We start from the raw sequence: 21,536 nt of genomic DNA, 5'->3' as shown, positions 1-21,536 counted from the left end.
TGATTGTTTCTTCTCTTTTCCCTAAAAAGCTTTCAAACAAATATTTTGCATTTCCATTAGTTTTCCTTGCCAGCCTCAGCCCAATCTGAACTTTAAGCATTTCTGAGAAGATCACTACATGGTTTTGTATTACTACCTGCTCTTATTTATCCTTTTTTTTCATGGTTTTTTTTCTTCTCAAAGTTGGTTGGTGAGTTCTCTGTGCAGCCACATTCATCCTCTAGGACAACTACATCATTTTCTCTTGACTGAAATATTTTCTGTTTTCATCTTCAGACTTTCATTGGGTATTTCCTAGTAGTGAGAATTTCAGCATGGTATAGTGGATGGAATTCTGAGTTTAGAGTTAGAAAACCTACTTTTCATCTCAGCTCTGTCATTTACTAGCTAAGTAACCTTGGGCAATTCATTTCAACTCTCTGAGACACAGTATTCTCATCTATAAGATTAGTGATCAAACTAGATGATCCCTAAGGTCCCTTTTAGTTCTAAATCTCATGTCTTTTTGCAGAAGGGGTCTCCCAGTCATCTGCACCATGGAAAGAATGAGAGAAAATGGGTTCAGATACTGCTATTACTACCCATATGACCTTGGATTCATCACTTTATTTTTCTGGATTTCAGTTTCCAGGTGTAAAAAGAGGTACTAATTGAACTAAATGTTCTCTAAAGTCCTTTCCAATTCTAAATTTGTGATTCAATGATACAATTGGCTTCTCATAAAACCATAGATTGCGAGAATCAGAAGAGAACTCAGGAGATTGTTTAATCCAGTGTCCTACCTTCTTTTTAGGTTACAAAAACTCCTGCTTCTACCTAATTTCTTAGCCCTTCCTTATGATGTAGATGCTCTGATTGAAGGAGAACAAAGAGGGGAGGACAGACAGAGCATAAAGAGGGGTTGGGGCACACTAGAGAAATACTGACTGTTCTGGGCTCCCTGAAGCCACAGACTAGTGAAATGCCAGTGTTTTCTAAAGCAATTTCTCTCAACAAAGCTGGGCAAGGAAGAGACAGGTGTCTCCAGGATCCTTTCCTTTTGTGCAAAGTTGTTGGCTCCTATGTTAATTAAGAGCCATTGACATCTGGAGATTAAGGGGTTTGAGAAACTGGGAATTTAGGGCCCAGTTGCCAACCACATCAGACAAGGCCCCTTTCCCTCTCAAGATCAACTCATGTCCTTTCACTTTTCAAATTAGAAACACAACAAAACATTGAAATATGGGGAAATGATACTTCTTGATGTAGGAGGAAAGAAAAAAAAATTCCACCCAAGAATCTTCCAGACTCTCAGAGGTTTTCCAGAGTAACTGCATTTTACAGACAGCTCAGACATGATCAATGAGAGAAGCAGAAAGTTTCTGTGAGGGAATCCCTTTCAAAGCACTGTCACAGGAGAGAAATTCTCATATCAATCAGTTAAGTAGAAGCTAGTATCTACCATGTGCCAGGCACTGTGCTAGTGGCAGAGGATACAGATCAGAGACAGAGACAGAGAGACAGAGAGAGAGACACAGAGACAGAGAGAGAGACAGAGAGAGACAGAGACAGAGACAGAGACAAAGACAGAAAGAGACAAAGAGAAAGAGACAGAGAGAGAGACTCCATATTCTTAAAGCACTTACATTCTATCTGGGAAACATCTGCCAAATGTGCCCCCAGTGACTCATAGAAGTAAATTGAGGAATAATTATGAGACCCTGGATAACTGGGGCTTGGTCCCTCAGGAAAGGACTCTTTTTTCAAAAGAGCATCTTTTCCCCTTGGGGATGGGTTAGTTTTATTTCATTATTAATGGATAGTTAATGCTCCATTCATCTTTATCTCTTTCTCTCAAAATCCCTGTGATAATGAATCACCAGACTGCCTAAATGCAAGCCTCTTCACCTCCCACTTCTCATTCTCTCATCCCCATTCACCTGAACCCTATGCCCCAAAAAGTCCCACTCCAGGTCTGCTCACAGAGCCCTCTGGAATTCTCATTCTATAGTTAATAAGCTTCCCTTCATTTTAAACCTCCTCTTCTCAGGTTTCTTCTATCTACTCTAACTCACAGGCACCTAATTTCTCCCCACCTGATCTCACTCCCACCAAAAGACATTATCTCTAGTTACTCCTTCCAACACTGACTATACTTTCTCAGCATACTGGTCCTAGAGAAGTCATAAGGCTTCTTGTACCCCACTACCATTTCCAGAATCTCCATTTTCCATTATCCCTCAGCAACTTCTCCTTTCAGGTTCACTGCACTAAAATTCATCACCTAATTAAGAACTTGGTAGCAGTTACCTATCATTTTCAGGGATATTCTTCTTCATTTCTCCAGGTGTTCAGTATCTGGCTCACAGTCTTTATCTCCACCCAAGTTCCTGCCTTATATTAGGGAACTTGAAGTCCCCCAAACAGTCTGATCCCCCAATTCCACAGTCTTCTCAATTCCCACGACCTGCTCCTCAACCCTTCCGTGGCTAGCTTTGATCTTACTATCACCCACAAGTGTTCTGCTTTACAACAATCAAAAAGTCTGAAATGATTTTATCAAATAATAACCTCCTATAATTCAACTCTACCTGTGCCTTACCTAAATCTATTTTTAATAATCACTGTTACCTTTAATCCCTCCATCTCATAGCATTCTCCCAGGCTATGACTCCTGACTTCACTTTTCTTCCTGCCCAACCTCAATCCAGTAATCAGTTCAACTTTATATTGTCATCTGGTCTCAAATCCCTTCTTCCTCCTCCATCAATGCTCACACTTTGCAAATCCCAACCCTGGACTATTCCTACCATTTTCCTCCTCTGTTCCTACTCACATGATGCTGCAGCTAGAGGAAATCACCCAAATGAGCCAACAGGGTTCACCATAAATTTATGTCATCCAGTCTCAACTGGACCCTCACAAAGCAAGAAAATTGATTTACTCTTCCCTGATCAATTCTTTAACCTACTCCACAGTGAGATTCTGCCAAATCTTCTTTCCTTAAAACTCTTATACCAGAGTTCATGTGGGGTGTCTTTACCATCACAATTTACCTTCTAGATCTCTACATACCTACTGACTCTTAATTACAGCTCTCTGAGTATGCTTAGAACCAAATGGTTACTGGCTGTTAATACAAACTCATTCTCAATCAATTTGAATCAATAAAGCCTCAAGATTGCCAATGGATTGGCAATGTTCCACTCCATTAATTGTTTAGCTATTTATATATCATCTTTTTTCTCAACTCAAAGAAAGGTGGGAATAAAAAAATTATCACATCCAACTAAAGATCTTACCCTCTATCATTTAGAAAATGGAATAATTCAATTCAACACAACTTCCAGTTCAGCAAAGTTTAAGAAAGACAATCTTTTTCATTATGGATCCTATTATCTTAGTCTTGAAAAGTATACATGACTCAAAAGGCTAGGAAATTCTCAAAATTTAAATTCTAATGCTAAAATTGACAATTATCCTAAGGATGAATAAAAGGGAAAGATATATAAGAGAAATGTGGCTACATAAGGAGCTCTCTTGTGTGCTAACAGGAGAAAAATGGAAGGAGGTACACATAACCAAGGGTTAGTATCTAATACTTTGGAAGACAGAGTTGGAATCCAAAAATAAGATAAGCCTAACATAACATGATGAAATTTAATTTAAAAAAAATTTGAAGTCCTACTTTTGAGTTTAAAAAATCTACTGCATAAATAAGAGGGTAGGGTGAAGATGTAGCATAGTTCACATAAAAAGGTTTTTAGTGACTACAAGCTCAATATGAGTCAGTAAACAATGGAGTATGACAGACAAAAAAGATATTGCATTAATAAAGTGTTTTGCCCCAGACAAAAAAAGCTCTGTTAGTCACATCTAAATGATAAGGACTTCTAATCCTTTCATTTTCCTTAAAAGGAAATTGATGTCCTGGAAGAAGATTTGTCCTAAAAAAATGTAAGTTTCCTTAGGGCATAGACTCTCGTGTGTGTGTGTGTGTGTGTCTGTGTGTCTGTGTGTCTGTGTGTCTCTGTGTGTGTGTGATATATACACACATATATACACATATGCACGTGTGTCTCAGAGACTAGCACAGTACCCAACACATAGTAGTTGCTTAATAGTAAATGTTGGTTGCCCAAGGTCATGCAGGAGGTTAAAATGGAAAAACTGGGATTTGAGTCCACATTTTCTGACTCCAAAATCTGTGCTTTGTCTGTTACCCCACAGCTGCCCGGCCCCAGGCCTCTTCCCACTAAGCTGTTCTGAGTCCCTTGGGAGTCCACACCCGGGCTCCGCACAATGAACTGAGCTGCCGCGCATATAGTTATGTTTCCTCCGTATTAAGCTCATTGGCCAGCATGCCGTTGCTGGCTACAAATTGACGCACTCCGCCTTTGCCATCAGCCGGCTTAGCCCCCAAACACAATCGCTCTGAGCTAACCAGAGGGCCGGTCATACTGCGGGTGCTTTCTGTGGACCAAGGGCCCTGGCCAGGCAAAGAAGGCGGATTTAGTCCTGATCCCGGAGTCCCGGCCTATTTCCCAGAAACGGAGCCGGGTGCTGTATTCCTGTTATCAAAAGGGCCCTAGAAAACACACCCTCCCTCATTACCCCGCACGACGTCCCTGAGTCTGAGATTTGTTGGTTGTCTAAGTACCTATAATGTATTTCATATGTTGTGTCAGTCAAATGCCCATATAATGTTTTAAAGCATGCAGAAAATTGCATCCTTATGAAAAAAAAAGAAAGAAAAGAAAGAAAGCAAATTACTGGGTCTGAATTAAACCTAAGCTGCAGATTTTTGTAGCCGTTAAACACGCCGTGGCAACGGATCGCATTAGCTGGAAATGTTGCTTACTTTAAGAAATATTGTTTTTATCAATTCATTACATTTCAAGAACGTCTCGGCAACACTCGATACGCTGAGGTTCAGATCACGTGCCTTCGCCTAGTGCTCCGCGACGCTTGCAAAATAGATGTTCATGTTAAAATAAACACATTTAAGCTAAGGGCTGACAGGTTTTCCGAGGCTGTCAGGGGCGCAGGAGGCCACTTCAAAGCCTACAGCCCGGGGGCCCGGCCGTGGCTCCTGGACCCCGGCCGGTCTGGCCCTGGCCCGCCTCCCACCTCCTTCTCCCGACTCCCAACTCTCACCGTCAGGTTTCAGGCATCTCTCCGCTGAGTGGGGTCTCGGCCCTGAGACCAGTTAGGAAGTTATTCTCTGAGCATTACGGGAGTGACCTGAACAGCGAGACTCAAGCCCTGGATGGACAAGTCTCTGCACTTAGGACCTGGGCCGCTGCTGGGTAGGTCAGGGCTGGTAGAGGGGGAAAAGGCACAGGCTGAGGTTCACGGCTCCCCGAATGATGTCTTTTCTGTCTCCTCGGACCAGGCTCTCTGTCTCCTCCACTTAGGCAGTACAATCCAGCCGGGATCCCACAAGAAACAGAGGCCCAGAGGTCAAGACATCCTGGGGATTCTGGATGTAGCCCCACATTTGTAACAAGCCTATGTGTCTGCGTGTCTTTCATCCTAGAGTAGAAGCAGAGAGGGAGGGAGGCGGACAGGCCAGCAGTCTGACGGGAGCGAGCACCAGGCCAGGCTGCCTGGACCACCTGCCAGGGCAAAATGCCAAGTGGGCTTTTAAATCTCCTTTTCGATGATTAAAGGATCGGACTGGAGGGGTGCCGTGCTGCAGTGAACTGTGCAACGAGGTCCACACCACCCCCTCTGACTTAGTTGGCCTGATCTCAAGTCACTCAGCTGTAAAACTGCTGGTAAATTGGGAAGACATAGACTGTATGTGTCGGTCATAGATTAGGAATTGGAAGGGACATTAGAGACCATCTAATCCACACCTCTCATTTTTACAGAGGAAGAAGTAAATCTACAGAAGTGACATGATTTGCCAAAGGTCACACAGGTAGTAATAACAGAACCAAGGTGTCAACCCCAGGAGAGACGGTATGATGTAGTGAAAAGAGCCTGTAGAGTTAGGTGACCTTGGCTGACTCTGCAAAGTGACCTTTCGTGACCATGGACAAGTCACTTAATTTCTCTGAGTTTCTCATCTGTACAATAAGAGAGTTGATCTAAATAGCGTCTAGGAACACGTCCAACTTCGTAATCAATGGTTCTACGGTCTTCTGACTGGAGATGCAAACACGGCAACTTACCCACTGTACCAAAATCTATCGAAAGCCTTCCTCTAACTGGGGAGTTGGAGGGTGGGCAGCATAAGTGGATTTGAAACCTTGTTCTGCCCTAATTTCCTCCTGTTATTTCTCCTTTCTGGGCCTCGGTTTTTTGCTATCCAGAGATGAGGGGATTAGACAGTTTCTAAAGTCCCTTCTTGCGGTCTGTAGTCTCAGGGGAGTCTGTAGGGGTTCAGGAGAGTTTACTTTCCTCGGGTAGACTCAAACACCGTAAGATCCATACCCTGAACTTAAGGGTCTGGGTGCTACTGGGGCTGCTATCACTTCCTGCCAAGTCTAAACACAATCTGGCCCTGACTAGTATTAAAAAAAAACAAAACAAAACAAAAAACGGAGGGAGAATGGGTGGCGTGATGCCTCCATTGAGCTGCAGGAATGCTGCTCAAACTGGGCGGGGGCTTGAACCCAAATTAAGAAGTCCCTCTCCTGAGCCACCAAGCTGCATGGTCTAGGACACCGAAGCTCTCTTCCCCTTGACAAAAGGCCAACAGGCAAATGCTTCTTCGCATTCCCTCACCTCAGATTGCTGGATACGTAACCCACTGGCTTGGACCCTGTGTTTTACCGTAGCACTCTGGCGTAAACATACGTTCTCCCCTCCCCTCCCCTCCCCTCCCTGCCCCTCCCCAGCAATGCGAAGGGGATCAATTAAGTAAGATATAAGATCATAGAATTAGGGTCTATGAAAAGGATCTTGGAGATCATCTAGTCTGAGCCCCTCAATGAAGAAACTGCGGCCCTGAAAGGGAATGTGACCTGCTCAAGATCACAGTGGTACCAAGTGATACAGTCAAGACGTGAATCCGAGTCATCTGACTGCGAAACCGAAGCGCGCACCTCCAGCACTAAGCTGCCTCCTCTCCTTTCACAAACAGGATCGACCAAGATCTTCGTTGACCCCTGGCATTGAAAGAGAGAAGCCCGGACAAAATAAGAAACTTTCGTAAACGTTTGTCTTAGAGTGGAGGCTAATGAATGTTCTAAAAGGAGGAAAGAAGATTCTGAGAAGATGGGTTATGCTGTCCCTCTACCGAGAAACTGGCCAGCGCCCGAGGGTGTGTGGAACAGAGCGGGCAAGTTTGATGCTTGAGAAGGAGAATTGGTCTCTTCTTCTGTTTTTCAAAGTCCTAGGTGACTTTCCCAAGATGCTTCAGAGGTTGGAGGAGGGAAAGAAGAGAAGGCCAGATCAGAACTTGGTTCCTACGTGTGATCCTTCCTTCTCCTCCCACACCATCTCCTGCTGAACACGCCCCAAAGAAGGTCCCACAGCTAAGGAGCCGCAAAGAAAAGAGCGGAAGGCGCTTTGGGAATGGATTTAGGAGAAAGAAGGTGTCGTATACAGAGCTCGACCTGGGAAACCGAGACAGCCCGGTTGGGGCCTACTAACTGCATAACCCTAGGAGGGTCACTTCTCTGGGCCACAGTTTTCCCATGGGGGGAAAAAAAACGAGGGAATGCACTCGATCTCTAAGGTCTCTTTCAGCTCTAATACTTTGCCATACATGCATTTTTCTATACTAGTATCCCAGGCCCTTCTCTCACTTCTAGAAGCTACGGGGTCCCCAAGCCCTACGGGACTCGTCTTTCCCTTCTCCAGGAAAGTGGGGGACCACAGAGGCACAGGCAGTGAGTGGTCCCAGAAGACGGGATAAATGGGGTGGGGGAGGACAGAGACGGGGATTCAGCCTTGGGGGACGCAGCAGTTGGGAGTGGAGGTGTGGAAGAGACATCTTTCCTCACGCCTCTGTGAGCCGCCTCAGCTCAATGGTCAGGAAGAATTTGTCCCCTCACCGTTCCCCTGGTCCGCAAGCCACCATGCGTGGCCGGCCACCAGCTAAACTCCTTCTCTGAGCTCCCAGGCTGTTTCAGCTACTTGTGTTTTAGCCCTCTGGAAATGTTTCTTTGGGGAACTTTCCCCTGCATTCTGGTCCCCTCTGCCCAAGCCTCCGCGTTACAGGGCAATGGAAAAGAAGAGTTAAACTGTCTTAGTGCGATTCCTTGGTTCCTCTTAACCCGACTACCAGCAGCGATCAAGCCTGACTGTGCCTTCCTTCTTGTAGCCCGCGGGATAAGAGAGCTTATGAGACTGAATGCATTTAAAGTTCTATCCGATTCGTTAAGTGCTATCGATCCACGGTCCCCTATTTTAGCAAAGTCCGGTATTTACAGAAACTGAAACTCAGGAGACTGGACCTGCTTCCGCTGACCCTGCCCACCCCCACCCCCCCACTTCATAAGCACATAGATTGTGGTCGAGAGCTGGGGCTCCCAGGATGACTTTTGACCTTTCACCTTTCACTTCAGTGTTGCGTCAGCCTGAAGAGTGTGAAAGGAACTGGGGAGTTGATTCTTCCTTTTACCTTCCCCAATGCCCTTCCCAGGGTGACCATCGAAGCTCTCCTTCTAGGTAAATGTCAGGGTGTAGATACTTGCAGGCCCAGGAACCAGATGAGAAAGAAGTCGGAAAACCCTTACACTTTTTTGGTGGGGTGGATGGGTGAATAGAAGAAAAGATTAAAAAAAAAAAATCCAGGGCCATCTCCCTCATTCGGAGACCTGGCGATGCTGCCCCCTGCTGTGTTTGTGACCTAGGCTGCAGCACTAATGCTTGCGAGGGACTCTGGGGAGGACATGCACAGGCGGGTAACTCTTGGTGAGTTCCCGGCCTGGGCCTCGGAAAGAGGGATGCTTTTCCCCTAGAGGCTCTGGTCAAAAGAGAGTAGTTCTAGAGTTTCTCTGCCTCTTTCTCTCTTTTCCAGCCCCCTCCCTCCAAAAAAAAAGGTGCGACCTGGGTAAGGGACTGAGGCTCTGACCGTAGTAAGAATAAACCGTGAAGAGCTCAGCTGATTCCATGCCTGTGTAACTGTTCATATGGCGTTTCTGGTCCTCAGTTTCTTCATCCATAAAAGGAGGGAATGTCACTAAATGACCTCCAAGGTCCCTTCCAGGTCCAACAATCTGATTCTGAATTATCAGGCTAGTCTGTAGGGACTTGACTACCAGAGTTAACCTGCTGAGAAGAGAACGCAGGTGGCTCGTTTTTAGAAAGCCCCTAGTCTGAGAAATCAAGTCTATAGGATCACAGATTTAGAGAGGGACCTTTGAGATCGTCTAGTTCAATCCCTGGATTTTGCAAAGGATGAAATGGAAGTCTAGTAAAATTGTGCTCAAACTCCCGTTAAAATGTTCCATCGAAAAAGAGTGCATTTGTGAGTACCTTCATGTCTCATTCCTCCTATTTCGTTTTCTGTTGTCTGAGGAGCTGTGTGGAATGATAGCCAGAGGGTCAGCCTTGGAGTCAAGCAGACCTGAATTCAAATCCTGCCTCCGACCCACAAACTAGGTGTATCCAAACTAGGTACGTCCCTAAATTTTTGTGTTCTCTAGGTATTCTCTACGACTCTAATTTATAGAAGAGTTGGCGTTTTGCAGCCGTGGAAGGAGTTTTCTCACTGGGAGCTCTCTAAGCATTTGGAATCCCAGGTCTGGAGACTCCTCAATAAGTCCACCCCCACCAGGTGGTCTTTCATTCTCTCCTTGCCTTGTATTCTTGGGAGTGGGTGAGGGGCGGAGAGGGAGCTAGGAAACCTCGGGATAAATGGAACCCAGCAAACTCTAATCAGAGTCTGGGGCCTTGGTGTTCAGTCGCGCTGTAGAGGGTATTGACTCGGGTAAGGGGCCTAGAGACGAAAACAGAAACCAGAAGGGACAGAGAGTGAGGTAGGGGGTGAGGGTAAAAGGTAAGGAGCTCCAGTAGGAGTTAGGGGCAGAGACCCAACGCGGGATGGCGCTCCCAGATGCACGGAAGATGCTACTCCGAGTTTCCTGCCGAAGTTCTCGGGAGGTCTAGAGAATAATTACACGTCAGGCTTTCACTCAGTAATCAAACCAAACAGAAAGGGATGCAAGCTGCCACTGGAGAAATCTGACGGTGAGGCAGGAGGAGCCTAGCGCTGGAAGCCCCGGATACCATGGATGCTGGCAGGTCCTGCGTCCCAACTGGTCTGTCTAGAGTCAGTAGAGAAAAGTCAATAAGCCAGTCGGTCCACTTCGCGAAGCCTCAATACCCAATTATCTGATTGTTTTCAGTGAGAGCTTCCCCTTCTGGGGTGCTGGCGGGCATCAGTGCAAGTCCAAACAAAGCTTCGGTACCCAAAATAAAAAAGTAAAAACCCGTGTAAGAAACCTGGGTAACAAAACCAAGAAGTGATACTCCAATCTAGTCAGACGAATAAAATGCTCTTTATCCAGAGACTTAAGGGATCTCATGCTCGGCAGTCCTACTTCCCACCCTGTCAATGATTAGTGTAAGGCTGAAACCTCTGGTTCAGTACAACTGCCTCTGTTCAAGGCAGGTGGTGTTCGGTGGAGACTGCGCTAAAATTTACCTTTCCGTACCGAGCTATAGTGGGATAAGAAGCTAAAAAGTAGGAGAGAATCTCAGACTTTCCCTTTTAGAGACTCTTTCCATACACCCGAGTCAAAGCAAAACAGAAAACTGGGAAGATAACCCAGATAAACAACAGGAAAAGTCGCTCCCAGGACACCAGCCATAAACCCCCACGGAGACACACCTGCTTTGGAGCAAAAGATTCAGATTCCCCACCCTCCAAAAATAATTTTTTCGATGTTACTTTAAAAATAAAACCAAACTGTCCCATTCTCACCCCTTTCAGCCCCCAAGTTTAATCTGCGACCCCCTAAAACCTCGGGCGCCCAAAACAGCCGAGGAGAAATCAACCTCAGCCGAAACTAGACAGCAGGAGCTGCCGAAGCACCGACCTCAGCCCGTGTGTCATAAAATACTTTATTGGAATAAAGTCACTATCTTTGAAGGGTAAGGCCGAGCATTGGAGAAGGCATCTAGGTTGGGTTTGGTCTCCGATACCTCTTGGCTCCCCTTCCGAACCTAGGACTCCAGAACCAAACGGAGACCACTTGGACGCCCATACCTTGGAGAGGTCCTTCCAGGAAGTGCCCAAGCCCTGGAGGGCGTGAGTGTGAGTGTGAACTTTGTGTGTTCGTGAGTGTGCGCGCTCGCCCCTACCCTCTAGGGCGGTTTTGCAACCTTAAATACCCCATCTGCAGAGACAGGAAAAGTTTCTCCTCTATCATAAATTCGTTTGAAGGATCTTTTGTTTCTTGGGAGGGTGGCGTATTTTTTTCCTCGTTTGTTTAATTCCAGCTTCCTTGGATTTCCCAGCAGGATCGCTTTGCAGAAACAACGAAAGGAAACAAACAATATTTTTTCAGCAGCAGACACTCCTCTCCATCCTTATTGCTGCTCCAAATAAGATCAGTCTAGTCTGGAGAAATGAGCAGGCGGCCGAGACTTGGTCTGTTCCCAGGGTGGAAGAGAGTCGACGCCCGAATAAGGCCTGGAACGTTTTGGTTTGTCCTCTAGACTAATCCCGTCCTCGGAAAAAAAGGCCTCGAGGGTAGTCTTTGGTTTCTCTGAGGGAGAGAGGTCCCAGGGTCGAAGCACTGACCATCCACCCCGTCAGCTGCGCCTCAGGGCTGAAGAATTCTGGTGACCAAGCTCACTCCTCCTGATTGACTTCGCAGGGTGAGCTCAGGTTCTCCGCCTGCTTCTCTGCCTCCTTGGCCCTCTCCTGCTCCGTCAGTTGTTCGCTGGTGGGGATGGAGTTCTTCTTGGGGCGCCCCTTAGGTTTAGTCGGGGACTCGAGCCCGCCGCCCTGTAACACCTGCAGACCAACAGAGAGAAAAAAGATTGAGCGCTTGCAGGCCAAGCTACAGGAGGCCGCAGGAGAGGGAGGGATGACAAGCAGCTGTCTCACTGCTCTGACAGTTTCTCCCCGCCCGGAACCCTGGAGAAAGGACCGAACCTCATAGTATAACTAACCTTCCTTCTTCTCTTTGGCTGCCGGAATTCTATTCTGGCTTAAACTCTGATCGGGCCCGTCTCTGCTTTCCCTCAACCCCTTTCCTCCCGATACCAGGTGCCTATTTGACTGTGCTCCTAGCTCTCTACATTCAAACTCTGCGACACTATATTAAACCAGAATACCGAAGCGTCTGGGCAGAAAAGCATTTTTTCCCGGGAACTAAGGTTGTTCTCGACGTAACAGGGCCAGGGTTTGTGCTGTGGACACTTCCGGGATACCAGGTTGCTGGGGACACAGAAAAGATGGGGAGGGCTTGGGGCGTAGCGAGGGATTCCGGGGCCTCACACTTACTATTTTCTTCCACTTCATCCTCCTGTTCTGGTACCAAGTCTTCACCTGCAGCTGGCTCAGGCCCAACGATTCAGCGAGGTCTATTCTATGGAAGCACGAAAGCGGAGGATGCCTTCAGGATGGGCTCCCCGCTTCCTTCTCTTGCACTCCCGAAAGTTCCTCAAGGGGAGGCAGTCTCTCCCCGCTAGCCCCAGGAAAGAGGAGTGCGTTCCCGGTCGCAGCTCCCGGTCTCCCTCACCGCTCCTCCGCCCCACTCCTCTATCCCCCGCAAGCCCTTGACGCTACCTGTCCGGAGTGGAGAGGTACTTCTGCTTTTCGAAGCGCTTCTCCAAGCCCATGAGCTGCAGTTCAGTGAAAACCGTCCGACTCCGCCGCCCCTTCTTGGCCTTGGTGCCCGGCTCGGCCGGGCCAGACTCCAGCTTTCCACGGAGGTGCAGCTCCAGAGGGAGGTGAGGTGAGGCGGAGGCCCCTTGGAGCCCGGAGCCTGCGGCTAGCAGCGCAGAGCCCAGGCCAGAGCAGCCCAGGGGCGCTAGGGGGAACTTGAAGACTGCTGCTTGCTCTGCCTTCAGCACCGCTGATGCCAGGGGAATCAGGAGACAGAAACCCAGAGAGGAGAGAGGAGAGGGGACAAGTCAGTGCCGGCCCGCGGCCCCCACTCAGGATTCTCCGGCCGCAGCTAGGGAGCCGCCAGGTTGGCTCATCCGAGCCGGGCGGGCGACTCCCCAAAGCCCGCTTCTACTGTTGCTAATCGGCTCTCCCGCTGAGAGATCTGGGAACTGGAATATTGGGGGCACTTTCCCTAACCTTCTCTGCTCCCTCTCCCCCAGTGGCTCTGGAACCCCGAAATTAAGTGCTCCTTCTTCTGGCTCCCTCACCGTAACATTTCTCCAGACCCTCCCCACTCTTTCTTCTCTGATCATAAAATGGCAGAATCCCGAAGTCCAGGATTCTGAACGTCTCTGATTCGTGGGAAACGGAAACCAAGAAAAAACCAGAAGCCAGGGCAAAAACAACGTTGGTGAGTGAGTTAGGAAGAGAGAAAATTTACTTTCATTTCCAAGATCACACTTTATAGCTAGAACATTCAGAACAACCTTTGGAAAGAGAAAATTCAAATCTGTATGAAAACACAGGTATGCACATAAATACGAATAAATGTATATACACCTGTTCGGGAGTGTGTACAGATGCCCATGGATTACTAACGTCTATACACATTAAGTGTATATAAGTGCTTATACACACTAAACATATATAAATGCGTGTAAATACGGTTCTTCGTGAAGCTGTTGCTATGTTGTGTGTGTGTGTAACAATTGTTACTCTGGTCAGACCCCTTCAACACGAAAATGCTTCGCAATTCTTAAACTTGAAATGATTTTTTACAATAAAATAAACGACTGGCAACGAATAATCCGCAGGTTGAATTCACCTCGTAACTATTCTCCATGTCCGTCAGTGCTAACCTCGAAGTTAACCTCAGGAGATTCCGGCCTGCCCAATCCTACACAGAAAAGGAGATATGGAGAGATGTGCTCCTGTTTTGCCAGGGTAGAGAATCACTGAATAACAAAAATCTTCCTCTTGAAAGAGGGATTTTTCACCTCTGTTTATTGTGCTCTTGGCGTTGAAAAAAAATCACTTTAAACTCAGTTTTAGTTCAGTATACCTTTTCTAAATGGGTACTCGCATAGTTTCCTCTGTTCCTTTCCTCACCCCTAATATTTAAAGCTTTAAATATGCTTTCTGTCCCTAAAATCCCGAAATGACACTCCCCCACCTTTTCTTTTTCAAAAAGGAATTAAATCTATACTACAGATGTCCCAACATGGCTCCCATAGGATTGGTAAAAGAGAGGAAGAAGTAGAATGAAGACAGAAGGAAACAGGAAAGAAAGTGAAAAAGAAAGAATGAAGAAGAAAAAAGGGAAGGAAAATATTAAAGATACAAAGACTTAGACAAAAAATGTCATTTTCACAACTTCAAATAATATATAAGAACTTAATATTAATAGTGAATTATTAAAGTTGAACCTAATCTTGTTTCAAATAACATTTGATCATAACTGTCTCATTAGAAAATAAGGCAAGCATCGCAAGGCCCTGGAGAGATGATTCTGTTGGTACAAAATCTCTTAGGAACCACCAGTCCCTCGACTGTCGCAGGGTGATCTAAATCGACAGGTATGGGGAAAGTGACTTCCACCCCAGGGATCTGGATGAACTAGACCTGGAAAATTTGTTTGGGACAGAGCAGAGGGAGGAAGAGGAAAAAGTTCTCTAGATGGACTGAGTCTCCTCCAAGACCCATTCCTGTTAGCCTCCTTCAGGAAATAAAGTAAAGGGCTTGGGAAAGTCTTAGGGATTGAGACACTCCAAAGGCCTCTGGGATTTCGGGTCCAGGTGCATAGGCAATTCAGTGGCTACTAACTCAGAGCAGATACCTTGGTCCAGTTCAGACCCTATTACCTTTGCCCTCTTCCTCACAGACTGGAAGTCTTCTCTAAAAGAGTTCCGATATTTAGGCAGGTGGGCCTCGATGATAGAGAACCTTACCATCTTACTCTCACCATCTTTTTGTTAGGGATTGCAATTGCAACTATTTTCTTTCTCCATTTCCAGACCCTTCCAAATCCAAGGGGTCTCCGCTGACCTAACTGGGGCTCAGAGTCGACCCACTTTCTTCCCCCAGGGACCAATGGTTCTTCTCCTGGCTCCCTTTGACGTGGCAAACATTGGCGGCACTGAGTCCAGCCTCAATTCACCCAGAATCTGAAGGCCTGAAGTCTTGAATGTCAGAGAGAGCCCTTTCGACCCTCCAGCTCCTCTGGGGGTGCTGAGATGGGGCAAGATGGGCAGCATGGGGCCTCAGTCCCATCAGGTTCTCATACATCTCTCAGGGTAATCAATGGGGTTTCATGGAGAACCAGGAAACGATGTTACCTAAAAGCATGCACGGGAGGGGGGCGATTAAGTTTTCTCACCCTAAAAAGGATCCTATCTAAAGGTGGGACCCTCAGGGGTTAGAGGTCCTGGAAGAGGGTTTTTTTGATAGGCCATGGGTCTTTAAGTTGTTATTACCAGTGTTCTCTCTAGCCCTTCCCCCCCCCCCTTGGTTTATACAAAGCCCTTCTGCTGAAGAGCTCAAAGCATTCTTAGTAATGCAACAATATGAATTCTAAGCAGAAAGCGCCGGACTTGTACATCCTGGGCCCAACGCAGCTGGGCGAAAGAAACTGAAAGAAGGGTTCAGAAAGGGCTTGCACCTCCCCCTTCTAACGAGCAAGATGGCCATGCAGGACGAGGACCTTTTTGGATTGCCAACTCTCCAAGGGCAGGGCTCTCTATTTTGTATATCCCCTTGTACCTAAGATGGGTCTTTCGGCACCCCAATCAAGTTGACAGACTGGTTAGATGACTTCTTCGCTAACGGCTGGATTGGAAGGCTAGCTGATTGCGGCAGGGAGAGCTACTTGGTGGTTATCACTTCTCCTGCGCCATTGCCCAGGACCGAGTGGGACTGTGACCCTTCCCGGCCGCTGGCCCCCGCCCTTCCCCTCCCGCTGGCCCCCCGCCCTTCCCCTCCCGCCTCGCCCACCGCTTGGCCGCACGTACCCAGGTGGCTGTGGAAGGGCCGCGCAGACAGCAATGCTTGCACGCCGAACTTGAGCAGCTCACCAGCCGCAGCAGGCGCAGCACTCTTGGCGTCTGGGGGGTCAGTGAGGATCTCTTCGATCATAAAGCTCCGGTAGCGGTGGGAGCGGTGGTCTGGAAAGGCTTCGGCTGGGAAGTAGTGCGCGGCGCCCAGCTCCATGGGGCGCTGCATCCTGCTCTCCGGCCAGTCTCCCGGCAGCCCACCGGCCTTCTCCGCTTTCTTCTCCCGCCTGGTGGGGCCCCTTCGGCCCCTAGATAGCAGCTATGGCGGAGGTGCCTGGGGGGCTGCTCCGGGGCCAGGGCTGGCGCCCGCTCATTCTCCCGATTGCCTGGGCCCGCTTCCCTGACTGCGCCGTTACTGCTCTGCTGGCTGCCGTCTCCGCCCCTCCACGGCAGGCGCCTCAGCTTGGGGGTCTCTGGCCTTCTACCCTGCCCCTGGGGAAAGGCGCACGACCAGGGGTACTCTGGTGGGGAGGACTGAGCCGGGGCCCTGAAGCCTCAGCGCCTCATGCGGCCCGCGCCCCCGCGCGTCATCGCCGAGATGGGCTTTCTCCGCCCCTCCCGGGAGGGGACAGAGCGTAGCCTATTATATCTTTCACCTCGGGCCGAGACTTGGGGAACAGGGGCCGAGACTGTGAAAGGGGGCTGGGCAGGGAGGGGGAGGGGATGGGTGGTAGAAGGGGGAGGAGGAAGAAAGGAGTGGGGAGAGAAAAGAGGTCGGGAAAGAGAAAGGGCAGTCCTTACTCCCCCGCCCACCCCTCCTCTGCTGCCCAGCCCAGACTAACCGCTCGGTCCTAGGGAAGGAGAGGCCTCGTTGGGAGGAACAGCGGGGCTAGAATAGAGGTCCTCTTTCTGCCTGGTCTCAAAGCCAGAGAACCCATCGCAGATGCACGGGGACATTGTCAGTTTACAGGCCCAGTTTATCCCAAAGTTCACTCATCTCTCTGAATCCTCGGACCCAGCTGTGTTCAACACCTCCCTGGGTGTGCTGGGCGGGGACGGTTAACGAAGACATTGGCCTGTAGTTGTTCATCCTCCTCTTCCCTTTAAACCCAAATTCTAGCTGTGGAACCTCTTTTGCAAAGCGGTTATTCAATTCCCTGCTCTGACTCTGGCGCTCTAAAGTGAGACCCAGCCTTCCCGAAGGGCATTCGGGAACCAGTTTCTGAGCGTCCGCGAGCAGGAGCCACAGGGATCTGAGCCACCCGCGCACGACTCCGAAGTTTATCCGGAACGGGATCTGGCCCTCGTTCTTGCTCTTTGCACTGTACGCAGTAACCCTGCCGCAAGGGGGAGCTACCATCACCACCATCCTAGGCCCTCCAAGCCAAAGGAGGTTCTTCTCCAGTATTTCCTAAGGCCCCTGGTTCAGGGCCGATGTGTAAGAATGAGATTGCAGAGGCTATGAAATAACTGGCCCCGACCTCTGGGCACTACAGCCAGCAAGGAGAGAGGCTGATTAGTTACCGCCACGCATGATGGGGTCTACTTTGGGGCAGAGCAGAGAGAGGTAATGTTGTGTCTGACCTACCAGGGCAAGAGCTATTTCAGTTCCCAATGGAAGTTCTCTGTCCCCTAATTAGCAACTAAAGTCCAAGGTGGTAACCACTAGACCCTGCACTCCAACTCAAAGCCTAGAACTGTGGAGGGCCGGTAATGAGGCAGAGTTTTCCTATAAGGGGCTAATGGTGCAAAGTGGGTGGTAAGAGCAAAAGACCCAGGGAACAATCCAAGGTCTTTACCGCAGCTCAGATCGGAGGCAATGGGTGACTTCATCTAGGATGGGTTCAGCTCTGGGATTGCTAAAAAGAAAATCAGGGAAAAGAAAAAGAAAGGGAGGATATGTGGGACAGAGGGACACCAAGGGAGGCCTAGGGAAATAAGATGGGTACCTCCAATCGGCTGGGAAGGCCAGGGTCATGCCTTCTTCTCTGTCTCTTTCTCTCTCATTCTAGCTTCATCCTCCCTTTCCCAGTCAAGTCCTGAGGAGAGTGGAAAAAGGAGCTAAACTGGGGTACCCTTAGTGACTCAACAGTCACCTGAATTGAACAGGAACCTTGAAGTATGTCAGAGGTATACTTGTATCTGAAATGGGGGTAGAGTAGGGGGTAGCTGCCATTCATATTGGATTGTTGGGGAGAAAAGAGGCTATCTCCTAAGAGTAAAGAACAAAATCCTAACATAGTCCTCACAAAAGGTTTCAGGTGTCAGGCCTACCTGGTGACTTCAATGAATGAAAGATCAGTCAGCCTGCTACGTATGTCTTCCTCCACCACAGGGAAGAATCAGAGCAGGCTAGGATTCCTGGCAATGTCCTCTGGGGTTCAATAACCCAAGGACTGCGGAGTTTTCCTGGGATTCTATCGATGTGGGTCAACTGGGAGGGGGGGCAGAATTCTTTCTCTTGGGTGGTTCAAACTCAAAGTCCCAGAGAAAGGACTTGGAGCTGAATAGTTCAGAATCCTCTGTCCCAGACCAGGTCACTAAAATGAGGGGTCTGGGACTTGCCCCCACCCCCTCAATGTCTGGGAGACATTCCCAGAAACCAGAATTCCAAAAAACCAGAAACCTTCTACTCTATCCCTCAGATTGGAAAAGAGCAGAAATCTTTGTTGGTACGATAAATTAGTAGTGAGGTGGGGAGGGATGGCTGGGGGAATAAGGAGGAGCAATTATTGAATGAAAATTATCTGGAGGGATGGGGAGGGCAATAGAGATTGACACACCTTAACAGTATCACTGATTCAGTCTCAGGGAACGATCTCTCTCAGATCTGTTTAGCGGACCCCTGGCACTCTAACTGCCCCAGAATGTCACCTAATAATCCCGAATAGAGATCCTCCTGGTTAATAACCCATTCAATCAACAGTTTTGTGTTTGTTCTTGTTATATTGTTGTTACCCTCCAGGTAGAACCTCGGTGCCCAGCATAAAGCAAGCAGTTAGGCAAATATTCAAATTATTTAGGTGAGTACCAGCACTTGACATCACTAATTACAGAGATCATTCCAAAGCCCTTTTCTCTCTCCTGAAGAGGTGATTGAGGCCTTGTAAACAGGCCGGGCGAGTGGGGGGGGGGGGGGAATCTGTCCGACCCACAAGAAGCCCATTCTGTAGCAAGTTAGTGAGGTTCAGGAAAGTGGTGGAAATGAATTCAAGGTTTTGCCTTCGATCAGCCTAAACCACAGCTCATATAACGTTTGAAGATGAAGTAGCACCCATGGCCAGCCCTACAACACAAGTAGGCTAGTCTCGGTAGGGAAACAACCGTTAGAATTGGCTCTTTTCTTCCCCAGAGTTTACAATTTGCAGGGTCAGATGGGGGGCGAGGAGAGGGAAGAGGAGGTAAGTGTTAAGAAGTAGGAGGCGAGAAACAAGAAATTAACTACACCCAGAAAGCAGTACCAGGTCAGTGCCTCAAGTGTAGTGTGTGGTCCTCATCGACTCATTCTCTGGATTGCGGCGGGGGGTTGAAATAACAGAATTGAGAAAATACAGATAGCTCCCATACCAACACCAAGGTGTTCAGCTATTTCGTTTACAAGTTTAGGGAAAGATCCCAGGATTTAAAGTCAGGAGACCTGGGTTCAAATACCGTACCGCTACTTAGAGGTGTAATGTTGATCAAGATGCTTCCACTCTTTGGGTCTCAGTTTCCTCGTCTGTAAAAAGACTGAATGAACTTAGGACTTCCAGGCTCTCCAGGACTCCCTGCCTTGAAAAAAACTGCCAGGACACTCGGCATCTGGATCCTTCTGGGCTTCCCCCCGACAACTTTGGTTTAAATCCACTTAGCCCCTGGCAAAGAAAATTCACAAGACCATACCCTCCCAACACCAACTGGACCGCAGGGTTTTAGGGATGGGTGAAAATCGAGAGGTACATTCTTGGTCTCAGGAATACTTAAGGTAGATTCTCGCTGCCTCCAACCTAGCTCCCAAATCCCCATTCTCTCTCCTCCCAGCCCGAGGTAAGACTGATCAGAGAAACTGCCCCATCTGCTGGCGCTCTCCTATCCCACCCTCCTAAAACTATCTGGTATTTATTTCGTATATCTTGTAGATATCTCTTCATGTACGTGCTGCTTTTCTCCCCTCCTCCCCCAATGAGGGAAGGAGCTTTTTTTTTTTCCCTGTGTAATACCATTACCTAGTATTGTGCCAGGCACACAATAGGTCTTTAGTAAATGCTTGTTAATCGATGATTTCCTCCAACTTATAGCCCCCGGACTCGAATAACTGTCCTTTTCTTTCCCTCTCTCATTGACCAGAGCTGCCAGTTTCCTTTCCAGGCAGAGAGCTCAGGGCAGGGGCATCACCAACTTTGCTGCAGAAGTTCCAAACGACTACAATTCAGCCTGATCCTGCAGCCGCTCCCTGAACGCTAGCCTGGAGCCCAGCTTCCCGTTCAAGTCCAGCGCAGCCTCTGCTTCTTGGACTTCCTTCTCAGGAGTTACACAGGCTTTCCTGCAATGTTCCTCACAGTCCCTTCCCTTCGAGCTCAGTCCTCGAGCTCTCCTCTCCCAGTGCCAGTCCCTTCCGAACCCGGCACCGTGAGCAGGAGAAAAATGCACACCAAAATTCCCTCTAAGTCTAGCAACACTAGCAGCCTTCGTTCTGTGGTCGGTCAGAGCTAGGACCAACAAGCCCACCCTCACGCCCACCACCCCCTCCATCGCCCCGCAGCGGGCTTCGCAGCTCCGAGAGGCTAGGGCCGCTTTATAGGGGAGTCTCCACTGGCTCAGAGAAATTCAGAGAGCAAACGACTGCTTCGATAATTGAAGCCCAGATTTCTCCCCTGGCCACTCTGTCCCAGAAAGTTCGGGCAGTGGCAGGATTGTCTGCCTGGCAGCCTGCAAGCATTTAGTAAACTGCCTATACCTTTTCTATCTGTGTAGACACAGTGCCCAGAGCACAGAATTGTGTGCTTCGAAAACCAAGGCTCCAATTTCTGGTTGGCCTGAAGGCTAGTTCGCGCACGCTGGGCAGGAGGAGAGCACAGTGGCCACAAGTCGTAGAAATCTGGGAGAAATCTTGCAGTCCCGACGGCCAGCATAACCTCAAGAAACAGAAAGTGACACTCGTGGTCTTTGAGGAATACTCTACAGTTTATGAGATCCAGGGAGTTAAAAGGGGCTTAAATCTACAACACTTTGACCTCATACCAAAAAAAACAAAAACAAAACAAACAAAACAACCCCCCCCAAAAAAAACAAAAACAGGAGACAGCGCGATAGAACCGGGCTGCCCAGGCACATTACGGCTGGCGGAGTGGGGTCCCTCCAGTGTCCAGGGTCCGAGGCGAGTGAGGAACAGCAGGTAAAGGGACCTTAGTGAGGGATTTCGTGGTCCCGTTGTGTCTCTTATCTCGGGCCACGTCCTGTCCAGCAACCTCACGGACCTCAGACTCAGTGTCAGGCCTGCCTCATCAAGGAACCCGAGGGGACAGTCGGGAACCCGGCAGTTAGTTTGAGACTGTAAATACCGAGAA

At 48.5% G+C, this 21,536-nt stretch overlaps 1 protein-coding gene across 1 annotated transcript; it reads right to left on the bottom strand.

Annotated features, from left to right (window-relative positions):
* Positions 1–10,990: 10,990 nt before the first annotated feature.
* Positions 10,991–16,271, bottom strand: BARX1 (BARX homeobox 1). The gene is made up of 4 exons (XM_027837285.1): positions 16,009–16,271; positions 12,680–12,968; positions 12,395–12,479; positions 10,991–11,902 (listed from the first exon to the last, which is right to left on the bottom strand). The coding sequence occupies exons 1-4, from the start codon at positions 16,217–16,219 to the stop codon at positions 11,738–11,740; spliced, it is 750 nt and encodes a 249-aa protein (XP_027693086.1). The 5' UTR covers positions 16,220–16,271; the 3' UTR covers positions 10,991–11,737.
* Positions 16,272–21,536: the final 5,265 nt, after the last annotated feature.

Source organism: Vombatus ursinus, unplaced genomic scaffold (assembly GCF_900497805.2).
Source record: "Vombatus ursinus unplaced genomic scaffold, bare-nosed wombat genome assembly UNPS02014820.1, whole genome shotgun sequence".
Classification (NCBI taxonomy): domain Eukaryota; kingdom Metazoa; phylum Chordata; class Mammalia; order Diprotodontia; family Vombatidae; genus Vombatus; species Vombatus ursinus.
Note: the sequence above shows the minus strand (reverse complement) of the source record. Positions and strands in the feature narration are given on the sequence as shown.